The sequence below is a fragment of the Saccopteryx leptura genome, chromosome 2 (assembly GCF_036850995.1).
Source record: "Saccopteryx leptura isolate mSacLep1 chromosome 2, mSacLep1_pri_phased_curated, whole genome shotgun sequence".
NCBI classification, from domain to species: domain Eukaryota; kingdom Metazoa; phylum Chordata; class Mammalia; order Chiroptera; family Emballonuridae; genus Saccopteryx; species Saccopteryx leptura.
The window spans coordinates 168,365,177-168,389,357 of record NC_089504.1 but is presented as its reverse complement, the minus strand read 5'-3'; the positions used below and the strand labels follow the sequence as shown (position 1 = coordinate 168,389,357).

Sequence of the window (24,181 nt, the reverse complement as noted above, 5' to 3'; positions counted from 1 at the left end):
TGGTCACTTACACAGAGAAAACGGCAGTTGGTATGGTGTAGACAGCACAGAGATCCTGGTTACCCCGTGCCGCTGGGACTCCACCCTAGCGGAGAGCAGCACAGCTTCTGCAGTGTCCGTCCCGTCCCCCTGCAGTGGACACAAGCTCCCCATCCAGGGGGTCAGTGGAAAAGCTGAGGGACTGATGCCCCTCTCAAGGGCCCCTAACTAAGCTGTGTCTCCTGCTCAGGGGCTTCCCTGGTGTGAGGCTCTCTAGAGGGTCATGTTATTGGCCCTGTCTGAAGAGTTACGTTATTTCTCCAAGTGTAGAAAGTGAAGACCCAGCTGGGGGCAAGGCATGGTGAGGCTTTGCTAGGGCTGGGGCTGTTCTGCCTGGTCCTCGGATCCTGCCTGCTCTGTTGACGGTTTTCTGCTCTTGGCCTCCAGGCTTTGCCATCTACTTTGGCTATGGACTGTGGCACAGTGAGGAGGCGTCCCTGGCCGCTGACCAAGCCAGGACTTCTGATGGCAATTTGGACAACTGCAAGTGACGCACAGCCCCATTCCCTGGAGGTGACAGCAGCCCTGAGGGTGCCCACGTAGGACCCTAAAGCACCTTGCTGTCTCCACCAATGCAACAGGACCCACCCATAACCACAGCCCCCTGAACAGCAGAAGGAGCACTGCTTGGACTGCACCCCCAGCCTACAGCTTGCAGGGCCTGCACAGTTTGCTCTGCAGCAGGCTCACCAGGCCCCAGTCACCTCCTGACAGCTCCCTGGCTGGGCCCACCTGGCTGTGGCTGGCTACTGTGTCTCCCAGCCTCCCTCTGAATGAAGAAAGCAGCTCCTCTCCTGCCATATTCTGCCGCCCCAAGTACAGTGGAGGTCACCTTCTCTCATTACTGGGCATCCAGGGCTCTGTCTCTAGCACTGTTCTGGTGTTGAAAATGTACCTCCTCCAAATTCGTAGTAGCCATCTCCCCACTCAGCCCAAACAGCTGGCCAGAGGTGCAGGATGAGTACCACAAAATAGTGTGTCCCCACAGGCCCACTCCAGAGCCAAAGGACGGCAGTTTACTCAAAGGCCAAGACTGGCTTCCTTTTCTTGCCCTCCGAGTTGCTTTCTTAAGGGGTCTTAGGGCTTTAACCCCTGTCCCCTTCCTTTCCAGGCAGGGCCTCTGCTCCGCCACCTTGACAGACCCCAGTGCACCCCGCGGCAGGACCGAGGGCAGGGGATTCTGGGCAGGACAGTGGAAGGGAGGCTGTGTAGGAACGAGGTGGGGCCTGGGCTGGCTTTACTCTAGGCCACATGCACGCAGGGGACATCCTACAGCCGCGCTTCCTCCAGGCCTGCTGTTCTTGCAGCTCTGGTGTATCACCGCTGGCTGTGTGTCCTGACTAACTGGACTGTGGCACTGGTTATGCTCTCTGAAGGTGACAGGTCAGTGTCTAGGGTCTTGTAAGGTTCCCAGGAGAGGTGTCTGTTCCTTCTGAGGTGATGGTGACCAGTACCCCCGGCCACCTGGGGTCCCTGCCGCAATCTGCTTGGTCCTCTCTTAAGTATAATCAAATTGAGTCCTGTCAGTTGCTGTGAATCACTCCACCAAATAAGTTGGTGCTTAACGTTAACTTGGAATACAGCCAAATAATCACTGTGCCATCAGCGTACTGTTCAGAGTGGGGTCCACACATGGGACAGTTGGGGCATATTGTTGTCCCTCTGGTGTATTCATCCACATGCCATGGGTTAGGAACCCTACCCCGATTCCGTGACTCCTAAAGTCTCCACTGCCCACTCCCCTCCGTGGCGCTCACAGAAACCACAGGAAACGAACCCTTGGCTCATCTCCTTCCATTGGAGTGTAGTTCAGGACCATGCTGACGGAAGTGGAGGGAGGCAGGCATTTGGACACCACAGAAAATGTAGATGCTGCTTTCAAAGCTTAGGTCCCCATTTTTTCCCCCCTGACCTTCGGCACAAATTTGGTAGAAAGAAGCTTGGTAAATCAAAAGCACTTGTCTCTTTTGCTCCCAGAAGGCTCTTGGAGAAAAATTAAAAAATTTGTGAAACAGGCAAATGGCTGGGTTGGCCAGTGGGGGGCAGGTGGCCGGCGGGCCACCGAGGGCTGGGCCACTGTTCGGGCCCCACCCAGAGGGAGGCTCCCAAGAGCTCAAAGCTTGGATTTCCAAAGAAAGGTATATTTAACTTTTATGTAGATTGGTGCTGTAAACTATTTTGATAGATACTAACTTATGTTGTTGGGTTTGTGTTGTCTACTGTCTCCTTGGGTCTGTTAGTTTTCTCTGCTTTATCTGTCTGGTATTTTTCCACTAAGCAAACTGGAGGGAGCGTATCTAAGAGAGGATTCTTTTTTTTTTTTTTTAATCTTTAATTTCTCTTGCTGGCTGAAATTTCCATGCAAGACAGTGCCCAACAGACTGAATACAATTGACCTTTTTGCTGGAAACATCATCATTCTGCAAACAAAAAGTGCATTTCCCCTGCAAAGTCTCCTAGATGGGACCTTCCCTGCAGACGGGCTCTCCTTCCTCAGCCCAGAGCCAGAAGGTCCTACAGGGCGTACGGCTCCAGTCTAAGGTGAAGGCCCGGCACTCTCCTGTCAGAGCAAGAGCTCCCACGTAGGGAAGGACTCCTGGGGGTGACTCGGACACAGTGCACATGGTTCCTGTGCTCTTGTTGAGAGTAGTTTGTTCTCTTCTGAGTCTGAGGGTCATGATGTAGGGATGGTGTTGGGACTGACCTCTCAATGTGAATAGACTTCTTCCACACCCCTCTTTCCTGCCCCTGAAAAAACACACAGGCAAAAAGAAAACCCACCAAAAGTGCTCCCCTCAAACAAGATTAGGATTGTCAGTTTCATGGCTCAACAGCTTTTCCCTCCATAGTCAGATATTCCACACTCTAGAGACACACCCTTTGGGGATACTGTGTCTAGTCATCTGTGCCCCAGCCTGAAACTCAGGATGGAAAGACCCACTGTGATGGGCAGGCGCCCCTTCCTGCCTCAGTGGGCATGTTTTCATGACCTCACTCTTGGAAATTCACAAAGGAGCAAATAGGAGCCTCTGGACCTCTGCTGAGGAGGAAGGGTGGAGGGGGTTTCCAAGGAAACAGCCAGGCCCCAGGGGACCTTCTAGGAGGGGGACCATCACCTCTGAACATGCCTCACCTCACCCCACGTGCTCACAGCCCCTCAGCCAATTTTGGGCCAGATTTATTTTTCCAAACCAAGAGGAGGGCATAGTGATAGGGCCGTCCTTTCCAGGCTGTTTTTGGAAGGACTGCTATATTTAGGTAGTTGTCAGAACCCCTGCATATCTCCCCCATCTTTGGTTTTGTTTCACTGAGTCTATCTGCAGTCAGCCACCTGGCCCCATGTGCTGATGTGTGGATACCACAGGCCTGCCTCCTGCTGCATGTGCTCACCCCCAGCTCCCAAGACCCTGACACACTCTCCTCTGCACCTGTGGCGTGTCCCATGTTCACACCTGGATGAGGCTCCTGGCCCTGCCAGACACTTGGCCACTGGGTTTGCTGGCTGCATGCATGGGGGTAGGAAGGTGGATTCTGCCAGATCTCCCTTCAATCCCCACCACAAGCAGGCATTCTGAATTGACTGGGTTTTGCTGTCACACATAGGATGGCCTTGAGCCTAACACTGGAAACAACTGAGGTCAGAGGGGAGGCTGGGTTCCTCGGGTGGGTATGAGCACACCTCATGGAGGCCCTGCCCAGATGGTAGGTGAGCTCACTGGCATTTGGGGGACCTCTGACTGGCTCTGTACAGGACCCATCTTTTCTGATTTGAATGCCCCACCATTACACATCTAATAAGAGTCATCACCATGAAGACAGGCCTCATGTGTGTGCCGAAATGTTCCCTTTGGATGAAACCCAATTATGTATAATCACTGTTTATAATTTCAGCTATATCTGTTTGCATCATAATGAGAGTAGGCTTCTTGGGGAGAGTGAGATGTACATTTTTTTTCAAACTCATGGACTTTTTGGTAATGAAATGCTTTATTGATCTGGTGCTGTAAGTGTTCACTCGGTATTTCATCATTGTTATGATGCCTGATGGGGTTTTAGGCCAAAAATAAAAATGGTGGCTGACTTTCACCTTCATCACTATAACCCAGACTTTGTGCCTGCTGCCTAGTGCCCTGCTCCCTTTCAAGGGAATGTGGATTGGCCAAGGGTCTCAGGGCGCAGTTATCAAGGAGCCATCTTGGATCATTCCCTAGATGTTGAGCTGCCCGCTGGAAGACCCACACGAGATGGACGACCTTGGTCGTGAAGTCCAAGGCATTTTCTCAGGGTGTGAGAGTGGCTAGTAGGCTCAGGAAGCAGGGCTAGAAAGGTGCATTCAGACCATGTTAACTTATTAACAAGGTATACAATCTTGTATTTCTTGATGACAAACTTTTTAAATTTGGGGACTTATTTTCCTGTCTGACAAGTTATAGTTTTAAAATATGTTTCCTGCTTAAGTTGTGCCTTTCAGTGTCAATGAGTGTGTGAGGAACACCAAGGGTGATGGTCCCCACGAGGGATGGTTGTTGTAACCTGAAGGAGCTGTGGTTTATCCAGTAAACTTCTACTGAACATGGAGCCATTATTAAACAAATTGTTTTATTATGTAAATCGTAAAATATTTTTTGCTTGTTTGATGCTCTATTTTTCTAGTAGTTTTCTTATAATTTTTTACACTTGTGATCCTAGATTTAGATTTTGCCACTAACTGCAAGTTGGGTTGGTCTCTGCTGGTCCCTCCTGCTTTTATTTTATTTTAAAGACAAGCATAGATGTCCATTACCTTTAAAAAATGTGAAATGCTGCTTTGTGTCCCGTTTTTGCTGACATCTCTGTATATCAACCACTTCCTACCATACTTTAGGTTGTAAAATCAAACTGTTTTGTGGTACATTATTATCTTATGCTTCTGCAAATTTTAATAAACTCTGTCTATGGCTTCAGTGTGCACTGTGGATATTCATCTCAAGATTCTCGCAGCTCCTGGCCAGGTCCCCATGGGTGGTGGCAGCCCCTGGAGAGTGCCAGGTCTCGCTCTCTGCAGTTTAGTACCTTCCTGGCTCCCCTAGGCTGGTGGAGGGCTTTTCAGCCATTTAGTGTAAATACTTATTCCAACAATTAGCTAGAAAGCCCACAACCAGGAACTCCCCTACCCCAGCCCTCGTTTAGGATCCTCTGCTTCTGGCTCCCCACTTTACACTCTCCTACTTTGGCTTAGGTTTTGACCCCCGGGAGGTCCCAATTTGCTGCAACACTTGGGTAGGGAGCAGCCAACCCCCCCTCCCACACACACATTCTCAGGGAGGGCGGGTGCGCCCGGAGGGGGTGGGGGATTGCTGCTGTTCTAGTACTAGATCTTTCCCCATTTTTCCCTGAGAAAGATGCGTTTTCTTGCAAGGAAGGCAAATTCTGGTGAACGAGCCCTAGCTCTCAGATGGACACTGACTGATGGCAGTGCTGGAGGGGACACCCAAGGCCGCAGGGAGAAGGGCAGGGGGCTGCCGCTAGGCCCAGTGCTGGCAGCTTGTCATGGGGAATAAACTAGTGCATGGTCGTCTGCCAGACAGTAAACCAGACTACAGACCCTGATGGTGTGGAAGTGTTCCCAACATGCCCCCAGGCGTGTCCGGTGATGGGCAGACTGGTCCATTACGCCCCCCAGCCGGCTCTCCTAGGGGGGGTCTTCTTGCCTGGAGGTCGTCAGCGAGCCCAGCCCCTGGCCTTCAAGACCAGCCAGAGTCACCAAGTGTCCCAGAGAGCCTAGAACTGGGACAGGACCACGGGGGTTGGGGTGAGGTGGTGGGACAGGGGGTGTCTGCTAACCACCCACCTGGGTGGAGCGCGGGGCAGAGCCCGTCCCCGCAGTGCTACACTGCCACCTGGTGGCCGATAAGGGGCCGGCCGAGCCGCTGAGTCCCTCCGCAGGGTTCCAGCCATTCCTTAGGAAACTCGGAGCCCCAGAAGCGCTGCCCTCTGCAGGCCTGAGAGCAGTTCACCTGGCGCACCTTCTGCCTGCAGTTTGACCATGATACACTGGTGAATCCAGAGCTGTGCCAACAGCATGGCACTCACAGTAATGAGGACTCCCACGAAGGCCCGTCACCCGGAACTGTGGCCACCTTGCACACATGGCATTCCAGCGCTGTCAGGCTCAGCCCCAGAGCCAGGCACTGGGTGACATTGCTGGCCTCTCTTCAAAGGGAACAATTTCATTTGAGTAAATCAAGCCTGTCCCCCAACTCACTAATACAGCCATTAAAAAAACGCACTGTGAGAAAAGGCTCAGGGACCAAAACAGACAGTACCTTTGCTAATGAGGGCAAGTCTGTTGTAAAGTAGCTAAATCCAAAATCCACAGGTGTTTGTAGTCCAAATAAGTTTTTGAAAAGTTTATTAAAGGAGGAAATTTATTAAATATGATGGCCGCATATGGCTGACACAGGGCAACGGACCCAAATTGTGCAGACCCCAAAAACAGTTCAGGGGCTGTTTATATACTCTTAATTTTACACGGGAGGGGAGAAAACCTGACGTCATGGCATAAGTTTATACCTTTTGTTACATACATTAATTACATGCTTTCAGGAGGAGAGGGGTGGTTTCAATGGGAACAAATGCCTGCAAATGGTCCATCAGCCCAAGAAAAGATTTAATTCTTTTCTCCCCCTATACCTGGCTAGCCATTGACCTTTCCCCCATAGGTATGGGGGAAAGGTCAAGGAATCCAAGTCTCCTTCCTCTTTCTGCGTTTACAACACAATGCCATCTTGGTCTTATGCTAATCACACAAATATAAGGATTATTTTCAAAATCTCTTTGCACGCCTAGCCCAAACCAATAAAATGTTCTTTAAACTTCCTAAAATATTAATATTAATTCTGTAGCTTTTGGCACCTTACAACATTCCCCACAGATTCTATTTCCTAAGTCAAATCTTTGACTTAATTTACTGATGAGCATAAGGCTGTTGTCTAGGAATATTAACTTATAACATGTAACAGACATTTAACAGACAGCATTAATAGCAATACAGTTCACTAAAGAAACAAATGCTATTAATTTTTTATAAACTGCACAAACCTTTAGTAACTTACATAAAACTAATTTGCTTTTATAACAATTTACTTTTAGTCAGAATTCTTAATTTAAAACCTTTAGTGACAATTAAGTTGGCTTTTGTTTTACCCTAGTTTTCCTTTTTCCAAAGTCTGATTAAATAGTCCTTAGGTTCTTCATATATTCACCATACGTAGACCAGCCAGTTTCCTGTTTGTGGTTGATGCCTTTTATTTCGGCAGTAGTGGGAGTCGTCAGGATCACGGTGTGTGGCCCCATCTGCGTGGGAGTCAGTCCTTGGGTGATGTACTGAGTCTGCTGGAAGCACCTTTAGACAATCTTTTTGTTAAGCCTAATCCAGAGGGACCCGAAACATTGAAGACACGAACAAAGTCCGTCGATTACACACCAAAGCTTTATTGACTAGTTTGGCCAAGCGGCGGCAACTCCGACAGAAATCTGAGGGAGAGCGCGCTGGCCCTTTGTTCTACCTAGTTTTTATAGTTTTGCAAGTGGGAAGTACAGAAGCAAAAATTGCAATTAGGTGCCCTTTACCACTATTGGTTATAGTCATATGTCCTTTAACATGATAGGACCATGTTCAATTTGCAAGCCATACATTATTTTGGAGAAAACAAAATTTATAAGTCAACACAATGGTAGAAAGATGTCTCTTTACATATTAAAAGGCATTCCTATATTTTCTAGTCTTTATCTGCCATCTCTCTGTCCAGAGTCACACGTATTAACCACATGCATTTACATAGGAGAGGTAGTTTCCATGGGGACAAATGCCCACAAATGGCTAATTGCTATAAGAAAAGGTTTATTTTGGCTTTTCTCTTCCTGCACCTGGCTAGCCATTCACCCCTTTCCCCACAGGTGTGGTGGAATGTCTGGGAATCCATGTTTTCCTTCCCTTTGCATTTACAATACAATGCCAATCACACAGAACAGAGATTATTCTCACAATTTCTCTGCACACCTTAACCCAAATTAATAAAATGTTCTTCAAGCCTCTTAAAATATTAATATTAATATAATCTGTAGTTTTTGGTACCTTACAACACCTACAGGTGAAGTGGCACAGTGGCTCCTCACTTTTGAACAGTTTGCTGAATAACCTGTAAATCCTGCAAGTACTTAGGAAAGAGTGGTTATGTTTCTTTTATTATTCAATTCATATAATTTACTTGCCCTGAACCTTTGGGTACCTGTGGGCATAATGTAACTTTTAATTAGCTTTTAATTAATACTGAGTTCCTTTCCTACTAGCTTTAAGACTGTGGACACGAATGCAGGTCCAATACTAGAATGGGCAAGCTAAACCTGGAAAGAACTATATGTAGCAATTTCCTAACAAGTGTCAATTAATTTATTAAAGTCTATTTCTAAATGTTTACCTGAGAAAATTCCTTTCTTCCCTGCTTTTAAATCTTTTTTAATTGGTTTTAAATAAACCTTTGGCAATACAGGTCCCAAAACCCCACTGGTTGTGGATGGCATCTATTCATTTGAATTACTATGTTCCGATTTTGAGGCAGACTGGAAGAATATACAATTAAAAATAAAATTCAAATAGCTAACATTAACAAATACTATAACAAGCATCCTAATACAATAAAGTAACTAAAGCCTACTAGATTATTAAACAAAAATAAAATTTTAACTAACATAACAGGATTTAAAATAAAATTCTTACAGGCAAAAATTTTCTTAACATGTTAACCTAATTTCACTAAATCTATGTTGACAACTATTGCTTTATATTATTTGCCAATGTAACTTAATTTCACTTTAGTCTGAGAAATGTCCTAAAGAACAGGAGTTACACATATCCAGGAAAAGTCCACAAAGCATTTGAGTTGTGGTCACATTCTACACTTTGCAGCTAGAGTTAAAGTTCTAGTGACCACTGCTTCTTGTTAGAATTAGGAACTGGTCCCAGTCTACAATAGGCATGGGGCATTGAGACAAGAGGAATAAAGAAAACATTATACATTAAATAAAGCAACAAAAATCAGACTGTAATTACCCCCAGTAAAGATATTCCAGGGATAAATAAAACTTAAATATTCAGGCAAGGCATAGTAAATGGCCTTCATATTTACAAGAAATGAGATCAGTTTTACCTGCTTCTTGGAAGAAATTCCCTTAGGCTTGTAAATGGCCTTCAGTGGCAGGTCCCAACAGGCTGGACAAGGTCAGGTCACAGGTAGCTGGAAAGGGCTAGAAGAGACTGAACCCTCCCTCTGTGGAGCAAGGGGGCAGCTTACCTTCTCGTGTTCCTTTTTCTACAGCAAAGACAGTCCCCAGTGGGGCTGGGAAGCCTGGCAGGCCTCAGTTCAATGACCTTTCTTTCCACTCTTAAAGGAAGGCCCTGATGGAATCCTATGAAGCCCTTTGGGGTGCTAGAGCCTTTTAAAGGGTATATGCGAAGAACTGGTATTTTCCTGACCTCTTTTGGGTCTTATTTGCCTTTTCTGTTACTACCTTGGTCATTATAGACCTTAAAAGCCATGCTCAGAAGATCTCGCTGAGGGGCTTGAGGGTCCTTATCTGTTTATATAAACTTTTGGAAAAAGACAAAAGCAACGTTATTAGATGGATCAATTCAAGAAGAATAGGTTTGGGTGTCCCCTTTAGAATTCCAGAGTCTCTTCACTGCTAAATGATTCAGTACATTAGTATTTAAAATAAATTTCAACAAAAGCATGATAAAATAGATCTCAGGAGTTCCAAGATATGACTTAGTATTGAACAATATTGTTTCTGTAAGAATGAGATGGCACTCGATCACCAGGTGTGCAGGCTTTATTAGAGGAGAAAGACCTGTGGGGGCACTCCTCTGGGAGAAGAGCACCAGTACAAACTAGGGGGACAAATTATATGGGGTCAAGAAGAATTTCGAGCATGTGGGTGTTGAATCAAAAGTCCTAGAAACCAGATTGAAGGTGACAGAAGACAATTTGACTTTGGGTGATGGGTATGCAGCATAATCAAATGTCAAAATAATCTGGAGATGTTTTCTCGGAACATATGTACCCTGATTTATCAATGTCACTGCATTAAAATTAATAAAAATAAGATTTAAAAAAGTCCTGGTATGTCCGGAGTCCCTCCTTGGGGCGGCTTGTCAACTTTTTGGGATTCCTCTTTCTTGGGGGCAATAGTCCAGTAAGGGTGAGATCTGACAGATAAGTGGAACACCAAGAGGGCAGTTTGGAATACACATTATCTATCATATTCTAATATTATAGAGCTATAAAACAGCAAATAAAGCATTAACAAAAGGCCTTTAAAATAACACATACATTTTTAACATGGAAAATACTTTTATATAATAAGGGATCCTTGGTATAAACTACCCAGCTGGCAATGAGATATTAACTTTCTTTTGACTAACAGTAATTTTAGTCATGAGGGGCGGGGTGGATGCCTGAGGGGGAAGCAGACTCCAAAAACTGAGAGCTTGCCGCTTTTACCTTTTTTCTTTTCCTTCTTTATACAACAGTGGGGAAACAATAAATCACCACTCCTAACCCAGTGGTTGGAAAACCTATTAGTTAATAGAGCCAATTACTAACAGTACAATAACTGAATTTTCTTTTAAGAGCCAAATTTTAAATTTAAACTATATATGTAGGCACCTTCCCTACTGAGGCATCGCCTGCACTTGGCACTCCGTTGGAGAGCTATACCTAGGAGAGCAAAAAGGCCTTTTGTGGCCCACAAGTTGTTTGCGAATGGCAGCTTGCCAGCCAGAGTTCTTAGGAGAGGGGAAAAGGAAGAGACATTCAATGTGTTTTTCCCTCTTTGCACAACTCGAGGGCTGCCTTGAACCCTAGCCTGGCCAAGCGGCGAGGCTACAGGCTCAGTTCCAAAGCAGCATTCTCTCAGGACTTCTGCTCCCTTCTCCTTTGCTGCCAAATTAGGGACACGGTTGTCATGGGAGAGGTGCAGGCGTTTGGACCTCACATTTCCTAAAGCCAAGCAGACTTTTATTCCCTCCCTCCAGCAGTTGTTTAGCTTAATTTCTTATAATAAAAGCAGCAAATAAAATATAATTTTTATAAATTTACCTTCCTAATAATGGGCTGCTTTTAGCCTATATGAGGTTTCCAATCTTTCCCGTAATTCCCTGAAAAGTCCCTTTTTTCTTTTTTCTTTTTTTTTTTTTTACTATTATGGCTAAAACAGTGGGTCTCTCCCGTGAATCCCATGCCTCCCACATCAGGTAACAACTATATGCCACAGGAAGGAACTGGGGAAGGGTAGGGGAAACTTAGAGGGGACCCTATACCCGCTTTGGTCCCGTGGGAGAGAGTCAGAACTCTTCTATAATTTTTAATTTTATTCCCTATAATCCTATTACTCATGCTTTTATCACTCCTGGAGTTGCAATTTAATTTAAGAAACCCCCAATTAACTAGCAAAGTCCACATCTACGGTTTGTTAATTTTTAAATCTTTTTTACCTGGTCTTGTTTTTTTTCTAATATTTTTCTAAAGCAAAGTTCCAATTTTAATACTATTCCTGTATTTTCCAAATGGGTAAAACTTCTTTTGGTCCGTAGGTGGAAATTTGAAACTAGTTTCCATTCTATATTTTTAGTTACCTTATCCTTACTTTATTGCCTTTCCTGTCCTACACACACACAGCAGGTTGAATCCTAGCCTAACCGTGCGCCTGGAGGCAGCGGGCTGGCGGGCTGTTGACTGTTTGCCTGCCGCTGGGGTGCAGCATGATGGTGGAGACTGGAGAACCATGGAGAGGGGAGAGACCATGCCTACATCTGTCTCTCCTCGGCTGCGGCCCAGCTCGGTTTTTCTCTTACTCAGACTGCTTATTTGCTAGTCCTTCAGTTTTAGAGAATGGAGGAACACTTTCAATTTGTGGACTCTGCTTTTCTCTCTTCCCCATGGCTGCGTGTAACTTGGGACATTTATTTTTCCAATGTACATTTTCCTTACAATATGCGCATTGATTTTTTTCTAGCTGAGTCCTATTCTTTTTCGAATTATTTCCTTCTCTATTTTCTTTTTCCCCCTCTCCTTTGCTAGAATTTACACTAACTTTCTCATAATCCTTCTCAAGGGTAGCCATGTCCTTATGTGCCTTGGAGAACTCTCCTTCCTCCTCCGAGGGTCCCTTATTCTTAGAAGAGTTTGTCTCTTGGAATGCTGCTACTGTTGCTTCAGTTATTCTTTCTTCCTATTTTTGACTCACATTTTGCATGACCAAGAAGACATAGCACCCGCTTTGTATCGACCTTGCTTTAAGCCACTGTGGTGGATTCATTATTAAATTAACCAACGATCAATGTATGGAAACTGATTGGGACAACCTGGGTTCCCAATTACTATATTCCAGACTGTCCTTATTATCCGGGGATTAGAATTCCAGGTTGCTATTACTTATTACAAAAGTGAAACTTGTTTCAGGAGAATCTAAGAATTAGTGCACTTACAAGAGAGATAAGACAGATAATTAACAAGAACCTGGAATAAAAGGGTATTTGATTATAGAGATATTAATTATTACATAAGACAAGGGGAGAAAACTAGCAGGGTGCCCTGAAGCTAATTTGAGAACAAAGAGAATAATAGCTTTCCACCTAAGATTGCTTTTTAGTCAGAAGCTTCCAGTTTTAACACAAACAACTCAAACAGGCCTTAAAACAGACACATTTAGACATTAAACAAAGGACTTATACACACAAATACACACACACACACACACACACACACACACACACACACACACACACACGTGCTTTCATAAAGGGGGAAGGGCTTCCCCTCATGACCTCTCAGGTATACGCAGGCCACATTCTGCGGGGACTTTAAACTTTAAACCCAGGAAATTTAGAATTTAAGAGTAAGGAGAACAGCCTGACCAGGCGGTGGCGCAATGGATAGAGCATTGGACTGGGATGTGGAGGACCCAGGTTCGAGATCGCAAGGTCACCAGCTTGAGCACAAACTCATCTGATTTGAGGAAAGCTCACTAGCTTGGGGCCAGGGTCGCTGGCTTGAGCAAGGGGTCACTCGGTCTGCTGTAGCCCCCCAGTCAAGGCACATATGAGAAATCAATCAGTGAACAACTAAGGAACCGCAACAAAGAATTGATATTTCTCATCTCTCTCCCTTCCTGTCTGTCTGTCCCTATCTCTGACTCTGTCTCTGCCACAAAAAAAAAAAAAAAAAAAAAAGAGTAAGGAGAACAAAGAAGACTGAGATCTCGACAAACACAGAGATGTGTCTTGGAAGTCTTGGGTCAAGATTAATCAGATTAATCAATCCAGGTTAGCTCAGCCTCCACTGATTCAGTGTGATGTGAGACTGACTAATCCTGGATGGACTTAACCTCCATTAGCCTTCCTAGAGATAGACACATATCCCCACTTCTGTTTCTCTAGAACCCGATGTCTCTGAAGGCCGGAGACAGAACTGGTGGACCTGGTCCACTCAGTTCCTAATAATGACCAAATGTGCAAACACAAAACCACGATAGAAGCTGATGGGCCTGGTCACCTTCAGCTCCTACTAATTGTCCTTCCAGAGTACGAGCAGATATCCCCCAGAGTCCGGGCAGGACCGAAAAACTTTCCACCGACGTCTTGGTCTTGGAAAGCCTGGGCGAACTTACAGCCACGTCTGATCTGTTTAACTGCAGATCAAAAACATAAAGACTACAGACCAGTTACAGACTGCAAAATAGTCTCGAAAGCCTTACTTACTCCACCGGGGTTCCACATCCCTGGAGTCCCAAATCAGCAAAGCCCCCAAATCCACTCTACCTACTTCTAGTCCCAAACAAATTTGACCAGTACCAGTCTCAGACAGAAAAGTGAAAGAAAGTATTCAGAGGAAAGCCAGAAAAATTCAGCAAAGCAGGAAGAGTTGTTTTTCTTACCTTCTTTATTTCTCTGCCGAATAGTACAAACCATCAAATTTGAGAACTGGGGGTGTCTACCAGGGAACTGTCCAGACCCCACAGGAAGACCGGGAGCCCTGGAAGTCACAGGTGGCGTGCCTCTCCTTGGCTCTCAAGCGGGCCCTGGGCAGCTCCCCATAGAGTCCGTCTGATTCAGGGTGCCTCTACGCAATGATGCGAAATACCATAGGCCCTGCGTGGGCGCCAAATGTTGTAAAGTTACTGTAAGGCCAGGAGCTGCCATCGTGGCCATTCACATGCAGGTTCCCATTGGATTCGGGAAGATGGTAAAGAAATGGTGGAGTCGGAGGATGGTAGGTCATTCTGTTTATTGGTGTCTCACCGAGACAGGCAAACCACAAGAGAAGACAAGGGAAAAGCAGAAAACCAGCTTTTCCCATGAAGGGCAAAGGATCAGGGAGGCCCCTGCAATGGTAATAGCAGGAACTGAGAGAGAGCAAGCTCCTGGTCTGCCCCACTTTATAGTATAGAAATCAAAACCTTTAATCCAATATACAAATAAGGAAGTCTCTAATACAAAGTCACTTACTGAGGCATAATGGGATTCTTCATGAGAGTGCACCACCCCACATCATGCAATCAGTCAAGGGTGTGGAGAAAAGCTTAGTCTTAAAACTAAGCCTTAGGCTATAACCACCCTGCCTGCTTACAGCCTGTTCCCCACACCCAATGCAAACTATAAGCGAGAAAACATATATATCAGATTTACAAACTTATTTGACCAACATTCCACCCCTTTTGCTCGCTTCACAATCTAAACCACAAGTATCTTACATGATGGTCACTGTGCAAGGAGTGGAATACATTGCATAAACAGAAATAGTACAAATACAGCAATAGGATTAACAAATCAAAAGCTGTGGGTGAAATGAGAGAGCTGTCAGCGGCACCAAGAAAGGCAAATCTTTTCCCTCTGGCAGAATACAGGCTAGAGTTTTGTCTGCAGACAGCACCGTAGCTGGTAACAGAGGCCGCCCTGAGCGGGCATACCAAACCTTATTGGCCAATACACCAGCATCTGCTGGTTCTATGTGTAGTAAAATAGGAGAACTCATTATTGGCCATAAAAAAATTACAAAGGTGCCCTTCATAATGCTGTCCCCTTGAGCACTCAAGGGGTAATACACTTCTACCTTAGGTGGCCAGGTGCTGGTTGCCCAAGGAGTTAACTGGAGGTCCACCTAGTCTAGCCCTTTTCCCCATGGTGCCAACAAGACCGCCCATCTCAGGTGGGGGGCCTGTACAGTCCAGGGCCAAGTCCATCGAAGCTATTGGCCTTTAAGAAGGGCTGTTGGGGCAGGCAAGAGCTCGTTGCCCTGCTGTCCAAAACCTGGCTCGACTAAAATGTCCTTGGTGCATATCTGCAACTGAGTGGGGGCAGCTGCCCAGTGCAGGAGGGCCTCTACTAGAGCTGGGCTCCCCTGTCGAGGTCTCTCATTCAAAATCCGGAGTACTGTCCATAAGGGGCATGTCCATCCAGTAAGAGAGCCAGTGTCCCCCTCCTGTCACAGTTCCTGCTTTAACAGTCCATTATACCACTCAGTGATACCAGCAGCCTGAGGGTGGTAGGGAACATGGTACTTCCCAAGAATCTTTATTATATGCGGCTTAAGTGTCTGTTTGTCGCCGATAGCTTATTGGTTGCTTGCTAACTGTACTAGCCAATGGGGTGAAGTTGCCACGGTTGAACGCAAATTGAGCGGGTCAGGGGGAAGGTGAACATTTGTTTGCATTGGCAATCATCTGCTTTTGAAACAATTTAAGACTGAAACAAATTGAGCGTGTCAGGGGGAAGGTGAACATTTGTTTGCATTGGCAATCATCTGTTTTACATAAAAACTATGTCTTAATGTAATTTCTTTTAAGAATGCCTCCTAGAAAATACAGCACTGAAGAGGAGAGAAAAGGAGCTAAAGCTGCACAAAAACGGCTTTCTCGACAAAAAGAAACCACTGAGCAGAGAAAGACAAGGCTTGCTTCAGTCGCAGAGCAAATGCATCTTTCTCGGCAAAATGAGACTGATGAGCATAGAGAAACAAGGCTTGCCTCAGATGCAAGACAAAAAAGCCTGTCTCGACAAAATGAGTCCCTTGAACAAAGACAGGAGAGAAATGCAAAAAAAATGACAGAGTAATGCTGACCGAAACACAAAAAGGATTAAAACAGTTTCAAACGGAGAAACTTTAATTTTTGAGCATTCCTCTGGTGACATGAATATTAAATGTGAACACTGACAGTCCTTAAACTTCAAGTTAGAAACTAATCAATTTGACCATGGCAAGAAAGGATTTTCTCATGCAAATCAAAACTACAATGAGATACCACCTCACTCCTGTTAGATTAGCTATTATCAACAAGACGGGTAATAGCAAATGTTGGAGAGGCTGTGGAGAAAAAGGAACCCTCATTCACTGTTGGTGGGAATGTAAAGTAGTACAACCATTATGGAGGAAAGTATGGTGGTTCCTCAAAAAACTGCAAATAGAACTACCTTATGACCCAGCAATCCCTCTACTGGGTATATACCCCAAAACGTCAGAAACATTGATACGTGAAGACACATGTAGCCCCATGTTCATTGCAGCACTGTTCACAGTGGCCAAGACATGGAAACAACCAAAAAGCCCTTCAATAGAAGACTGGATAAAGAAGATGTGGCACATATACACTATGGAATACTACTCAGCCATAAGAAATGATGACATCAGATCATTTACAGCAAAATGGTGGGATCTTGATAACATTATAAGGAGTGAAATAAGTAAATCAGAAAAAAACAAGAACTACATGGTTCCATACATTGGTGGAACATAAAAATGAGACTAAGAGACATGGACAAGAGTGTGGTGGTTACCAAGGGTGGGGGAGGGAGGACATGGGAGGGAGGGAGGGAGAGAGTTAGGGGGAGGGGGAGGGGCACAGAGAATTAGATAGAGGGTGGCAGAGGACAGTCTGACTTTGGGCGAGGGGTTTGCAACATAATTTAATGACAAAATAACCTAGACATGTTTTCTTTGAATATATGTACCCTGATTTATTAATGTCATCCAATTACCATTAATAAAAATTTATTATATAAAAAAAAAAAAGAAAGGATTTTCTCAATGTTGCAAGTACGGAAACATTGTAAAAAATGATGGAAAGATCTACACAAGAAATGTTGTGTACAAAGAGATCTATGACATGTGAATTAACATTTTATTATTTAAATCACCTTTATTTATTGAGCTAGCGGTGGCTCTTAAGAAATGTACCACCAGTGGTTTCCTTCATTGCACTCTACTTTAAGCAATTAAGCAAGTAGAAGGGGGAAACCCCGTGGGGCACTAAACAAAGGGGCGTCCTCGCCGCCTGCCCTGGGTAATTCAGTTTGAATTAGCAGACACCTTTGCACAAATCATTTTAATTACAATTTATAATATCTAGAACAGCGGTCATTTCGTATGACCGCCAGGCTTTCTAGTTTAACAGATAACCCAGGTCCTTGTAATTTGTTCTCATTGACTGCTCAGCCACATGTTTTCAAATGGGATAGCAGGGTAGGGACTGCTTGCTCCAATTCTGGAAGAGAATCACTAGTTAGCATAATATCATCAATATAATGATAAATACAAACTGCCTCTGGCTGTTTTCATTTAGCCAGGTCAGCAGCCACCAGCTCATGTTACAAGGTAGGGCTATGCAAATAGCCCTGTAAAGGTCCATTATCTCCCTTCCCAACTGAAAGCAAATTGGTCTTGACTCTGCAGCTATATCAATAGAGAAAAAAGCATTGGCCACAAAGTGGTATGTCCCCAACTCATGGCTTAGTCCAGTGGTCCCCAACCCCCGGGCCGTGAACCAGTACCGGTCCATGGGCCATTTGGTACCAGTCTGCAGAGAAAGAATAAATAACTTACATTATTTTCGTTTTATTTATATTTAAGTCTGAACGATGTTTTATTTTTAAAAAATGACCAGATTCCCTCTGTTACACCCATCTAAGACTCACTCTTGACGCTTGTCTTGGACACGTGCTACATTTATCTGTCCCATCCTAAAGGCTGGTCTGTGAAAATATTTTCTGACATTAAACCGGTCCGTGGCCCAAAAATGGTTGGGGACCACTGGCTTAGCCAATCTACATTAGCTATCGAGGGAACAGCAGCGTGCAAAGGGGGAACAACTTTATTAAGTTCTCTGTAATCTACTGTCATTCTCCAGGTTCCGTCTGGCTTGCGCACAGGCTATACTGGGGAATTGTAAGGACTGTATGCTGGCTGGATGATCCCCACCTTTTCTAGTTCGAGGATTGTCCCTGTGACTTCTTCATAACCATCTGGCAGACGGTACTGCTTGGTGTTAGTCACACGCCGAGGGATGGGTAATTGCAAAGGGGAATGTGATGCGTGTCCCTGCAACACTGCCTTCACAACCCTGATCCACAGCCAGAACTCCCCGGCTGTACTTTCCAACCACAGTCCTTGCAAGACATCTACCCCCAAAATATATTCAGGAATAGGAGATACATACACCTTATATGGCTTAGGAGGCAGTCTTCCTATCCCCAATGGAATAGTTATTGGCTTCACTCGAACAGTTTGGCCCCCATAACCGTCAGTGGCCACTGGGGTCCCAGCAAACTACTCTGGGTTCCCATAGAGGAGGGAATATTCTGCACCTGTATCCACCAAGGCCAACACCCATTGTACATTGGAAGGGAACCAGTGGATAGCCAGTTCCACGTGTGGCCTCCGGTCCCCGCCCACCCCCATTAGATGGGTCCCTCGGCCCTTTTCCTATTCAAACTGGTACAATGAGTCTTGGGAGTTCTCCTCTCCCTCGGCCGTCTCTATCATATAATCTTGTAACTGAGCTGCCTGCGCACCAAACGTTTTATTGGTAGCTGCTGGGGCCTTTCGTCTCAGTGGCTGGAACTTCTGTTCTGGTTTAAGCTGCTGCCAAAGCTCCAAAACAATTTTATTAGACTGGCCATCCAATTTCCCCTTATCTGCTCCAGCTGCAATCAAATCTACCCACATCTGCGTTCGGGTAACCTTTACAGGCCCGTTTCCCTTGTTAGTCGGGGGGGGGGGGGGGTGCAACATAGGCAGCAGCCCTCACTGCTTTATGATCCCAAGCGGCTTCCAGTTCTCCCAAATCTGCTACCATCTGTGTAACTGCATTGATGGGCTGCCCCACATAGGAGCCCAAGATAGCCACAAGTGACCCAAAAAGGGCTGATGGAGCACTAGGGCAAATTCCCTCATTTTTGCCGTATAAACACTTCCTTGTCTGGCCCATGGGACCCAGGGTTGAAAACAGCATTCTTTATACCTAGTTCCCGAAGGACCTTTACTAACTCACTGTAGCACTACCACCGACTCATTGTCCCCGGCAATTCTCCAGCATTCTGCCAGACCATACCAATGGCAGCCATCACCCATTCTAATAGGGTATGGTCTCCTGGGTTGCCATGGCAGTTTTGAAGACACTGCCTCAAGGAAGAGTGTGTGATAATGGCGGCCAATTTCTCCATCTCTGTTCTGGAGAGCATGATGCCAGCCACCCCGATGTCCCATAATTGTAGTGACCAGGCTACCAGGGATTCAGTAGGTTCCTGCCTAAATTGTGCCCCCAACTCCATCAGCTCTGCCTGGGTATAGGGCCGGACCACAGAGTGTTCCATTACCTGGGCAGGAGGCTGTGGCTGCCCTTGAGGGACTCTTTGTTGCTGGATTTTTACCTTTTGGCGACCACTGGTCGGGCTCTCAGTGTGTGTATGGCAGCTTCAGCCTGAGCCTTCTCATCTTCAGAATAGGAGTTGCAAGCCCCTGCTCCCACTGACTCAAAGCCAGTCCACCCGCAGGGATGCTGCTGCTCCTTTGGCGACCCTTTAGGCTCCTGTGGCTGCTGGCTTTTGGCCAGAAGCTGAGACTGGAGCTTTTGAATCCACCGGTGCAATCGTTCAGCTTCCAGGGCAAACTATAACTCGTGAACCCATAATTCCTTCTCCAGTGCTCATTCTAATTCCAGCCTTTTTGGCCATTTGATTTGCAATTCATACTGAATATTTTGATCTCAAGCAGCTTCTCACACAGAACTTCTGGTTTCCTCTTGAGTAAAAAACACGTACCCCATGGCTCCTAAAAGGACAGCCATGGGGAGCCAGAGCAGCAACCAGTACTCTACCCCACCCATCAAGGGTGGCAGCCTGTTGGGCGGATAAAATATATTATGCTCACTTTGTTAAAGATGACGTTGCCCACGTGAGGCCATCGGGCTTTGTATTAGAGACTTCCCTACTTTGTATATTGGATTAGAGGTTGTGAAGCTACAGTATAAAGTGGGGGCAAAACGGGAGTTTGGGCTCTTGGTTCCTGAGATTTTCAGCAGAGGAGAGAGTAGAGCCAGCAACGGGAGGAGGCCACGTGGAGGAGGCCAGGAAAAGCAGCCAAGATGGCGGAGTGCTGAGTGAGATGCCAGTTTGTGCAGTTTGTATCTGGGATAAGGAAGGAGATGGGGAACTGAGGAGAATAAGGCTGGTGAGCTAGAAACCTTTGATTCTAGGAAACTCGGATAAGTCAGTAGCTTTGTGAGCACTGAATGTGAATGGGTTTTGGAGCCCAGTGTGTATTTTTACTTGCCCGCCGAATGCAAGCTAGGATTAAAGACTATGGCCCATCAGCTTTTGGCTCCGTTGTTTCTTTGCCGACTGTCCGAATCCAATGCGAACCTGCATGGGCCAGGAGGCTGCTCTGATAGTAGCCCTGGCCCTGCCTGCTGGCTTTACACAGCCCCATACTGATCTCCAAATCCTGCCACAAACTACGCCAGTTGTAAGGCCAGGAGCCACCATCATGGCCATTCACATGCAGGTTCTCATTGGATTCAGGCAGATGGTAAAAAAATGGCAGAGTCTGAGGATGGTGGGCCATTCTGTTTATTGGTGTCTCACCAAAACAGGCAAACCACAAGAGAAGGCAAGGGAAAGGCAGAAAACCTGCTTTTCCCATGAAGGGCAATGGTGATCAGCAGGAACTGAGAGAGAGAAAGCTCTCGGTCGGCCCCACTTAATAGTATAGAAATCAAAACCTTTAATCCAATATACAAACAAGAAAATCTCTGATACAAAGTCACTTATCTGAGGCATAATGGGATTCCTCATGAGAGTGCACCACCCACATCATGCAATCAGTCAAGGGCATGGGGAAAAGCTTAGTCTTTTTTTTTTTTTCTTTTTGTATTTTTCTGAAGTTGGAAATGGGGAGGCAGTCAGACAGACTCCCACATGCGCCTGACCGGGATCCACCTGGCGTGCCCACCAGGGGGCGATGCTCTGCCCCTCTGAGGTGTTGCTCTGTTGCAACCAGAGCCATTCTAGCGCCTGAGGCAGATGCCATGGAGCCATCCTCAGCGCCCGGGCCAACTTTGCTCCAATGAAGCCTTGGCTGTGGGAGGGGAAGAGAGAGACAGAGAGAAAGGAGAGGGGGAGGGGTGGAGAAGCAGATGGGCGCTTCTCCTGTGTGCCCTGGCCGGGAATCGAACCCGGGACTCCTGCACGCCAGGCCGACGCTCTACCACTGAGTCAACCGGCCAGGGCCAAAAAGCTTAGTCTTAAAACTAAGCCTTAGGCTATAACCACTGTTGGGCAGATAAAATGTATTATGCTCACTTTGTTAAAGATGGTGCTGCCCACGTGAGGCCGTCGCTCAGGTGATATTAATGTGTGTTGGGGATCGTTGTAACCTGGGGCTTGGTTTTGGGATTAAGCTTTTCCCACCCTTTTTGATGTGGGGTGGTACAATCCAATCATGCCTCAAAGAAGTGACTTTGTATTAGAGACTTCCCTATTTTGTATATTGGATTAAAGGTTTTGAATCTACACTCTAAAATGGGGGCAGAACAGGAGCTTGCTCTCTTGGTTCCTGGGATGATTAGCATGAGAGAGCAGAGGGAGCAGAGCAGAGAGCAGAAAGAGGCCATGTGGCCAGGAGAAGCAGCCAAGATGGCGGAGTGTTGAGTGAGAGGCCAGTTTGTGCAGTTTATGCAGAGAGAAGGAAGGAGATGGGGAACAGAGGTGAATAAGTCTGGTGAGCTAGAAACCTTTGATTCTAGGAAACTCGGATAAGTCAGTAGCTTTGTAAGCACTGAATGTGAGTGGGTTTTGGAGCCCAGTGTGTATGTTTTACTTGCCCGCCGGGTGCAAGCTAGAATTAAAGACTATGGCCCACCAGTTTTTGGCTCCATTGTTTCTTTACCGACTGTCCGAATCCAATGTGAACCTGCATGGGCCAGACTGCTGTGATGGTGGGCCTGGCCCTGGCTGCTGGCTTTACAACCACCCTGCCTGCTTACAGCCTGTCCCCCACACCCAATGCAAACTATAAGCGAGCAAACATATATATCATATTTACAAACTTATTTGACCAACAGTAGCTAAATCCACAAATCTGCTCGTGTTCATACAGGCACGTAGTCCAAATAAGTTTTTGAAAAGTTTATTAAAGGAGGACGTTAGCCCTGGCTGGTTGGCTCAGTAGTAGAGCGTCTGCCTGGCATGCAGGAGTCCTGGGTTCAATTCCCGGCCAGGGCACACAGGAGAAGCGCCCATCAACTTCTTCCCCCTCCCCATCTCTTTCCTCTCTGTCTCTCTCTTCCCCTCCTGCAGCCAGGGCTCCATTGGAGCAAAGTTGGCAGGGGCACTGAGGCTGGCTCTATGGCCTCTGCCTCAGGTGCTAGAATGGCTCTGGCCGCAACAGAGCGACGCCCCAGATGGGCAGAGCATCGCCCCCTGGTGGGCATGCCAGTTGGATCCTGGTTGGGCGCATGTGGGAGTCTGTCTAACTGCCTCCCTGTTTCCAACTTCAGAAAAATGCATAAAAAACCCAAACAATAAAAAAAGGAGGAATTTATTAAATATGCTGGCTGCATATGACTGACACAGGGCAACAGACTCAAATTGTACAGCCCCCCAAAATAGTTGAGGGGCTGTTTATATACTCTTAATTTTACATGGGAGGGGAAAAAAACCTGACATGGCATAAGTTTATACCTTTTGTTACATACATTAATTACATGCTTTCAGGAGGGGAGGGGTGGTTTCCCTGGGAACAAATGCCTGCAAATGGTCCATCAACCCAAGAAAAGATTTAATTCTTTTTTCCCTACACCTGGCTAGCCATTGACCCTTCCCCCATAGGTATGGGGGAAGGTCAGGGAATCCAAGTCTCCTTCCTCTTTCTGCATTTACAACACAATGCCATCTTGGTCTTATGCTAATCACACAAATATAAGGATTATTTTCAAAATCTCTTTGCACGCCTAGCCCAAACCAATAAAATGTTCTTTAAACTTCCTAAAATATTAATATTAATTCTGTAGCTTTTGGCACCTTACAACAGTCCTGGGGCCTGCTTCGCAGCATGGCCAGCAGCTAATCCCAGGGGAATCAGGCTGAGCTAGCAAAGAGAGCAGCTGTGCGGGTTACAATTTCCCAAAGATGCTTTAAGTTGTACTGTTGTAAATTACCAAAAAGCTGAAAATTAATATTAATATTCTGGGAGGAAAGGTCAGGTTTTCCTGTCTCATCCCTCTTTTGGGGAGGGGAGGGAGAAGAATGTAGACGTTTCTGACTTGCAAGAACAATGGGTTATTTAGTTTTAAATTTAAAATAAAGGTTAACCTAGAAACTTCTTCTCTTTCAATAGGACGCAGAATTTACATACCACCTTGTACTGACTGTAGTTCCTCCCCATTTTGGAATCTTGAGGGTAAAATACCTTTAGGCTAGTGAGGGAAGAGGAACCCTGAAAGATTTGTAAACATCTTTGATTGTGTTACCTTGAAAGTCTTAATGTTTCTGTGTATCCCCTAAACAAATGTTGCCAGCCTATACCAAAATGTCATGTTCTCCCCACCTATGTGTGATCATGGGTATATAAGCAGCCCCTGAACTATTTTGGGGACTGCACGATTTGGGCCTGAAGCCCTGTGTCAGCCATATGCAGCCGGCATATTTAATAAATCTCCTCCTCTAATAAAACTCTTCAAAATTCATCTGGACTGGGTGTCTCTACGTGAACTCGATGAAATGAGGTACAATGCCTTTCAGAATCTGGGGTGCAGTACTTTATAGCATATGGGG

The 24,181-nt window shown here is 45.9% G+C and overlaps 1 protein-coding gene across 4 annotated transcripts in view; it reads left to right on the top strand.

Annotated features, from left to right (window-relative positions):
* SLC7A1 (solute carrier family 7 member 1) overlaps positions 1-4,982 on the top strand; it is a 61,059-nt gene extending 56,077 nt beyond the window's left edge. For all 4 annotated transcript variants that reach the window (XM_066369283.1, XM_066369281.1, XM_066369284.1 and 1 more), the window contains one exon: positions 427-4,982. In XM_066369283.1, the coding sequence (XP_066225380.1) occupies positions 427-530 (104 nt within the window). In that variant the 3' untranslated portion in view covers positions 531-4,982. The remainder of the gene's footprint in view (positions 1-426) is intronic.
* The last annotated feature ends 19,199 nt before the right edge of the window (positions 4,983-24,181 follow it).